The sequence below is a fragment of the Salmo salar genome, chromosome ssa13 (assembly GCF_905237065.1).
Source record: "Salmo salar chromosome ssa13, Ssal_v3.1, whole genome shotgun sequence".
In the NCBI taxonomy this organism is placed as follows: domain Eukaryota; kingdom Metazoa; phylum Chordata; class Actinopteri; order Salmoniformes; family Salmonidae; genus Salmo; species Salmo salar.
Window position 1 is genome coordinate 36,347,992 of NC_059454.1, and position 8,223 is coordinate 36,356,214.

Below are 8,223 nucleotides of genomic sequence, written 5' to 3' on the forward strand. Positions count from 1 at the left end.
CCCACCATAAGAGGATTGGTTCAGACGTATCATTATGTAAATAAGTTCGTTCTAGCGGATTGGCTGTGAGATGTACACTGAGTATACCAAACATTAGGAACCCCTTTTGCCCACAGAACAGCCTCAATTTGTCGGGACATGGCCTCTGCAAGGTGTCGAAAGCGTTCCACAGGGATGCTGGCCGATTTTGACTCCAATGCTTCCCACAGTTGTGTCAATTTGGCTGGATGTCCTTTGTTTGGTGGACCATTCTTGATACATAAGGGAAAGCGTTGCAGTTATTGGTACAACCCTGTTCAAATGCACTTCAATATGTTTCTTGCCCATTCACCCTCTGAATGGCACACACACACAATCCATGTCTCAATTGCCCAAGGCTTAACAATCATTCTTTAACCAGCCTCCTCCCTTCATCTACACTGATTGAGGCAGATGTAACAAGTAATATCAATAAGGGGTCATAGCTTTCACCTTGTCAGTCTGTCATGGAAAGAGCAGGTGTCCTTAATGTTTTGTACACTCAGTGTATATATGCCATTTAGCAGAGGCTTTTATCTAAAGCGAACTATGTCCTGTGTGCATATGTTTTATGCATGGGGATGAACAAACTATCCTGGCATCCAAAGCAATGCTCTACCAACTAAGCTTCAGAGGACCACAGATGCTAGAGAGAGATTTGTAACAACTGGTAGATACATCGTTACAATGGATAGAGATACATACTGTAGGTACAACGGATAGATACATCGTTACAATGGATAGAGATACATACTGTAGGTACAACGGAGAGATACATCGTTACAATGGATAGAGATACATACTGTAGGTACAACGGAGAGATACATCATAGGCATAGCCAAGGTATTGTTATACATTAGACCCTATGCATTTATTCAGCAAAACGTTGGACATCTTTGGAAATCTTAACCAATATATTTTTACATAAATTATTATGGTCCTATTACTCATTTCATTTCACCAATCAGTGCACTTCATGGTAAGCATAGGGATCTTATTTATAATCGCCAACTATATTGAGAAGGTCGGTGATCATTTATATTGAATTACATTGTGCTGCAGATTTTCAATATTGTGCCCCTATATGAGATAAGAGTGGCTGGGAAGTGAACTGTTTTCTGTTGAAAATGATGATAAATAATAAATAATTTTGTGCACAAAGCCCCACCTGGCCCAATGACCTCTGGCTGGACTCAGGTGCCAGCAGCCAACAGAGTAGTGTTTCATAATCCACTGATCCACTGCTACATGAGACAGGATTTGAGCTGTTTACCACTGGGCAACCTAATCAGAACAATCTGTCACTTTAGTAGAATGATTCGGTCTCTCTCTCCCATCTGTTTCTGTCCGTCTGTCTAATTGTATGATTCACATTTAAACCATTCTACAGTAGTAGTTTGATAACTGTATTTAACTGACCTAAAAGATGGACTTCCAGTTCCCACATATACTGTACATGTATGTATATTTAGGATAATTAACTATATTTTGGATAACTGTGGATGCATTTGGTTTCTGAAAATCACACATTGAAAGAATGACTTGGTCATAGAAGGTAAACACATTGCTCTTTATTTTCTCAACAACAACATAATGAAAGTCTTTGTTCTTTTTTTCTGCAGTGACCAGCAACAGTCTGGAAAGACCAGTTTAAGGCTTTGATTCTGGTATGTGTGTTTGAGGTACAGCCCAGCCAAACCAGTATGGTTTGATGGATGAATCCAGACCAGAACACTGTATAAGTTAAGCCCTGGTGTTATACACAGACTCAACAGTTAGCACCAACATGGAGTCGTGGCTTCATAGTTCTGTGGCTATGTGGAGATACTGTATTCATCTGCGTGCTAACAGGAGAATTGAGTTAACTGGACAGCATTTAGAACTAACCCGTCAGCATCTTTCTACAACACAATATCATATGAACCCCAATGTACAACATACACATGGGCACGAACAAACGCACCCGCTCCTCACATCAAATTGCTCCCAGTTTCAACCTCTCAGCCACATGGTTCTGTCTTCTTCTTCTGGATTTAAAGTTAGTACGCTCAATTTTTAGTGCTAGACAGATAGAACACTTATTTATGGAGCAATGACAACCTAGATACACACAAAGCACATACTGTATCATCATCATGAAGATTGAGAGATATCTAAACTATTTTATACACGGCATCCAGAGTCCAGACAAGTTAGACATAATATAGCAATCCATGGTGCAGCAATCCTGCACATTCCGTATCCAGCCTACTTCCTATCTGTTGTACTACAGGAATGTTGTTGTAATACCACACCAACTGTAGAAAGCATAGTGCACTGAACATTCACCTCGATCCATTTTTTTCAATTTCCCTCGCTCTTTAGAAATTGTCCTATGGATTTTAGACAACTTATTAAGGCTTTGAGATTACTTAAACATGCATAAATAGCTATGACAAATCACACACAGCAGTAAGATATTCCATTGTCATCTTCAGGTCAAAGTAGCTGAAATAGATGGATATGTATTAAGCATACCCATGTGACTTATTTACTGTTATGGTGTATTATCATAATAAATTAACAGAAATATTGTCATAGGTATTCATATGTTTAGGTATTGTCTCTAATGGTATTTGTCTTGGCTTGAGAGGACATTATTTTGAAGCACGTTCATTGAGGATGGTTTCCCTCTGATTGACAGCTAGCCACAAAGCCCAGCTCCTCTTTCTGTGTCCCTCTGCATGTTCACTGATCCCTAACCTCTGACCCCTGGCCCATAACCCTCCCTGTACCATCCCCCTAACCTGAGAAATTATACTGACACCAAAATACACACCTCACCTAGTCACCTACTTAAGCCACATTAGACATTGTGTCTCTGTCCCAGACCTTTGATGTGAAAACATTTGGACACAGTCCACCTCTCCCTGTCAGTGTACCCTTGATGCTTCACAACACCGACGGGCGACAGCAGAACTGGAGTAGAACTGATCCTCAGAGGGAGTTAGTCAGCTGTGTGCCACTGTGGGGCCTTACCGGCTGGCTGGAAGCCAGTTGAGTAACAGCACTCTCCGCGGTTCACACCGTGGTCTCATACTCCATCACCTCTGTGGGAGAGCCTAGACAGCGGTACTGGATCCTTGGTGTGACCGGAGCAGCACCCTCGAGCACCAGGATGGTTTTGCGCAGCCGGCGGTCGATGAAGTGGGCATCCCAGGCAGGGTACTTCTTCCTGGGCAAGTCAATACGGATGACTGGCCCCTCTGTACTAGGGGCGAGGGGTGGGAGAGTGGCCTTGACTCCTCTTTTAAGTGTTCGTACCAGAAACACGTCTGAATTAGCCCCTCCCATCTGCTCACGGTCTCCCCCTTTAGTCCTCTGCAGGGTCCTGGGGGGGCTCGCTACTACATCTGGAGGGAGAGAGGAAGCTGGGGAAAGGCAGGACTCCACTGCTACCTCCTCCGGCACCCCCCATCCCCACCCTGAGATAGGACCATCAGGGTGCAGCAGGCAGTAGTATACAAACATAAAGAAGGTCCCCAGAGCGTAGCTACTGGCCACCATACACACTGTGAGCAGGGCATTGAAGTCTGACGTCTGTGGGGCGCGGTACAGATACCAGAATGTGGTGAGTGCCACGTTCTCAATAAATACAACCACACTGTAGACGAGCATACGGCAGCGTGTGCGCCCCTCCCTCACGCTAAACCAACAGAAAACATACACAATGCCGACCACCATGTTATAGATGATCTCCTCCCATTTGGACATGCAGAAGTCTGTTTCGCCTTGAATGATCCAGAATGTCATGATGCACCAATGGGCCACAATGAAGATACCGAAGTAGAGCTGGAATACGGAGGCGAACAGGGCGAAGGCCATCGTACGGGCTCCGATGGTAAACAGGTGCCAAAGGATTTGCACAATGACGGCCTTGTAGGACATGGGCAGCTTGTCGTCCCGAGAGTCCCTCAGAACCTTCTGGTAGGAGGCGATCATCCAGGACAGGGACACCAGCGAGGCAGAGGCTGAGAGGCCTGGAGAGAGAGATAGAGGCAGTGAGAGACAGGAGACAGACAGAAAGAGAGAGAGAGAGAGAGAGAGAGAGAGAGAGGAAAAGAAAAGTAGAGGTTTAGCAGTGTAAAAGGGTCTGGCAGTCATGAGATTAAAAGAACTCGCTGCTGAGCTGAGTGTCATGTGAAGCAGAACGCTCCTTTGTAGTTTAAGGAATGCTTCAGGCTGGGGAAACATTCCTACAATCCAGACCAGTATGCCAGAATGTGTATCAGCTTTCACCCATCTTTGTGTAGGCATTTTTAAATGAAGGATGTTGTGGATTGAAAATCTGGCAGTTCTGACTGAGTGATGCCACGTTTGGGGGAGTTTCAGAGGGTGATGTCACTAGTGAGGGATTATTAAGGTATAGGCATAAGCAATATAAATGGGTTTGGGTATAGAATGTGTCAAGATAACTGGGTAGTTTGAGATGGTGATTAGTACGGTAAAGGACGTGTCAATGTCAAGGATAGGCCATCCCAGTGGATTGTATTGGGGAGTTTGAGATGGTCATGCCACTAGTAATTACTAAGGTTCAGGACAGTATTTGTGTTCAGACCGTGACTCACCCTGCAGCGGGAGGACCTGGCTGGCCTGGACCATGATGCTTAGCTGCAGGACCAGCTGGGGGGCGCTCTTCAGGAAGGACTCCAGCAGGCGCAGCATGCTGATGTCAGCGCTCTCAAACATCATGCGCCAGTAGAAGTGACGGCGCTCATGGTCCCCACGCCAGCGACTCTGCACCCCCAAGTACAAGGCATGGACATACCTGTGGAACATCAGACAGGAAGAGGGAGGTGGGGGGATAGGGACAGAGAGGGAAGGGCATGAGTATGATATTGGAATCATGTCACATTTTTTTGCGAGAGAAGAATCTCCAGCTATCATGAAACACTCCATATCAATCTGTTTTATCCACATGCCAGCACCATCCCAAGACAGATGGCTCATTGCAGCCTTAGTCCAGCCTCATTCTAGCAACTGAACTTTAAACTCTCCAGACAACCTGGGAGCTGTCACTCCATCCAGACAGAAAAACTGGTAATAGTTTGTCGTCTCTTAGTAGAGTGCCACTGAGCATGAATCGGTCTGGTCACTTCATCCTGTCCTCTCCAGGCTACAGAAGTGATCACTTTCATAATATAAAATGATACTTTCTCATTTGACTTCAACCTCTCTAAATGTAGTGACTGTTTTTGGCATGCGTCATTACCTCTGACTGATTGTGTGAAAGAGAAACGTGCCTCTGTGATGGTGGAACAGGAACTAAATGTGGCTTGGTGATGGCTAGAGGGAGGATGGGACAAAACAGAGCCCTGTCCTATAGTATCTCAATGAGCCCAGTGAACCAGGAGGGAGTTAGTATAACCCTTTCTGTTCTGGTTTCCTCTGCCTGGGGATGTCATATACACACAGCACACATATACATACATGCTATAGTGTCCCACTGATGATTATTCTCATTCAAAGTGATCCAAAAGCATCCTGCCATGCCACTCCCATCTAATATCATCCAAGCTGATTTAAATATAATGACAACATGCTTTGCTGACCCCAGAACAGCATCATTAGCCTTTACTCGCCTCTATCCCAGTGCACCTGTCTATCTGTGTATCAGTGACAGTTCATTCCTGAGTTAACACCTGAGGGTAAAACATTCAATGGTAATCCTCTTTAATGTGCAGACACGCCAGTCCAAGACCAGCAGCATGGAACAGAGCACACACAGCAGCTTTAATGGCATTACAGCTAATGCCACTTTGCCTCAGAGACTTTCAATAGACTCCACAGACAGGACTGTACCGTGTCTCAATCTATACCAGGAAATAAAGAATATGTAAATCCTGCCCATGGAGTAATCTAAAATCAAATCAAAACAAATTTGATTTATCACATGCGCTGAATTCAACTGGCGTAGACCTTACAGTGAAACGCTTGCTTACAAACCTTTCCCAATGATGCAGAGTTTAAAGACACAGATGCAGTGAAAAAGAGCAGAAAACTGATTTTGCAAAGAAAGAAATGATGGTGTGGTTGCCTATTCAAATAGTGTTTCTACAGTAGATAATGTGCCGGCAGACTCATTCAAGTGACAGTGAATTGACCTAAAGGTCGATCCCTCACATGTAATTGACATACAGTTGCCTAGCTATGTAAACTTACTTTCTGTCCCAGAGGTACAATGATAGAGAGAGAAAGAGAGAGAGAGGGTGGGGGATAGAAGGACATAGAGAATTAATGATTTGCCTTTGAGGTCCATATCACTGGCTGCTGTAAATACTATTAGCCTACCAATCTTCTCACTACAGTTCAAGGCAACAGCTAGAGCCTGTCAAAACCAATCATCACAAACTATGGCTGATTCCGAAGACTACTACTTCTGTATCTGTGGGTGATTCTGAAGACTATTTCTGTATCTGTGGCTGAGTAGACCTACAGAGCAATATATCTGCACTGCGAAATGCAATGAGGCTAAGATATATTTGTTACATTCTCCTAACATGTCTAGTCTATTTTTCACAATAGTTTTGGCATGCATGGCATAGATAGAACATCCATAACATAGGAAATCCATGTCCTGATATCGAATCCTAACACTCCCCATCTCACAGAAGATCATACACTTTCACACTTAAACGATGGAAGAAAGACAAATGGGATTTGTGTGTTCATAAAGCGAATGGTGTGGATGAGTAGACGATTTTCCCCGGGAGATTATTGACCTAGAAGCTAGTGAGGGGGGAGGAGCCTACAACTCCCTAACCTGTTACCAGACGTCAAAGAAAGCGATCCAAAAGACATATGACTTTGTGAATAGAGTAGCCTTCTCTGGGTGAGTTTAGTTTAGTACGGAAAAGGCTGAAATTAGGAAATAGTTTAACAATAATGTTCAAAATTGAGCTATTACAACAAACCCAAACATAGTAGCCTAGTAGGGATATTAGAATGTTTTGATCACCATCTAAGCAGAACCTCGTCTCTCTCACACACGTTCAATCCAGGACAGTATCCGTGTATGAGTGATCTTACCTCCAGACCTGTGCTAGCTGAAATATATGGATGAAGCATTGAAAGAGCCACATAAAGGCTCTGCAGCAGCCCCGGGCGCCTCCCATAGTGCCGGTCGTAGGCAATGCCCCGACCGCAGCATCACGGCCAGCGCCCCCTTGCTCGCTGTCCTTGGTGCTGAAATGTCTCTTCGCTCCGGATGCTGCGACCACGGCAGCTGCGGCTGTGCTACTGTCGTTGGTATCCGAATAATCGTAGGCAAACCACCTAAAACTCAACACCTGAACCACCACAGATGGAACTATCACGAAGACCAGTGTCAATGCAAACCACCAGTAGTTCCGCCTGAGGTAGTAGTCCGCGGCCAGCCACAGGTCTGAGGCCCCGTCCGAAAAGAACACCAAAAGGGCACATATCGTCCAGCTGCAGTCGAGGAGCGAGTAGCGCTTCCTAGCAGGCTGGCACTGAGGCGAACGTTGAGCTGAACCGGACAGGCACTCGGGCGGGATGTCATTTCGCCACGAGACGGGTGCACCATCAGATTTAGCGGCCATGTTTGTTTTAGAGAAGAGAGTGGGCAAGGGAGATGAGAAAATGATGGAAGGGGGGAGGGGTCGCGTATGTGTGTGAATGCATGCGTGTGTGGGGGAGAAAGGGAGGGAGGAAAGGCGAGGGGAGGTGAGGTGAGAAAGCGAAAAGGATATTTCATAATAAATCCTGACAAAAAATGTGATTTATTTAGCCCTACCATACGACAGAAAATAAACAGTAAAATGTTAGCACGCTAGATCATCATACGATTAATGATTATGCAGTTTTCTTCAAGACTGCATTTGCACTAGCAGGGGGAGCCATGATGAAACAGTTGGACGTTTCATCCGTGCTGAACCGAACTGTGCTGAGATGGCCGTTTTGACAACACAGCACAGGGATCATCAACTAGATTCAGCCCCGGGCGATTTTATGTTGAGCAGATGGTCAGGGGGCCGGAACATAATTACAAATCATTTGTAGACTGCAAATTGACCGCAAGAATCCCAAACATATGTAATGTTTAGTTTGACTAAAATATAATAATTTCAAGCATTGCTTACATTTGTATACGATCACCTGTCTCTCTATTGTGAGCGGGAATAATTAAAATCACTTGGAGCTGAT

At 44.8% G+C, this 8,223-nt stretch overlaps 1 protein-coding gene across 1 annotated transcript; it reads right to left on the bottom strand.

Annotated features, from left to right (window-relative positions):
* Positions 1 to 1,569: 1,569 nt before the first annotated feature.
* LOC106567208 (XK-related protein 7) lies at positions 1,570 to 7,638 on the bottom strand. The gene is made up of 3 exons (XM_014136229.2): positions 7,087 to 7,638; positions 4,626 to 4,825; positions 1,570 to 4,037 (listed from the first exon to the last, which is right to left on the bottom strand). The coding sequence occupies exons 1-3, from the start codon at positions 7,617 to 7,619 to the stop codon at positions 3,079 to 3,081; spliced, it is 1,692 nt and encodes a 563-aa protein (XP_013991704.1). The 5' UTR covers positions 7,620 to 7,638; the 3' UTR covers positions 1,570 to 3,078.
* Between the last annotated feature and the right edge of the window lie 585 nt (positions 7,639 to 8,223).

Coding starts and splice junctions, on each gene's coding strand:
- LOC106567208 (XM_014136229.2), bottom strand. CDS start 7,619: ATGGCCGCTAAATCTGATGGTGCACCCGTCTCGTGGCGAAATGACATC. Junction 4,826..7,086: donor CAGCTAGCACAGGTCTGGAG/GTAAGATCACTC, acceptor GATGTTCCACAG/GTATGTCCATGCCTTGTACT. Junction 4,038..4,625: donor CCAGGTCCTCCCGCTGCAGG/GTGAGTCACGGT, acceptor CTCTCTCTCCAG/GCCTCTCAGCCTCTGCCTCG.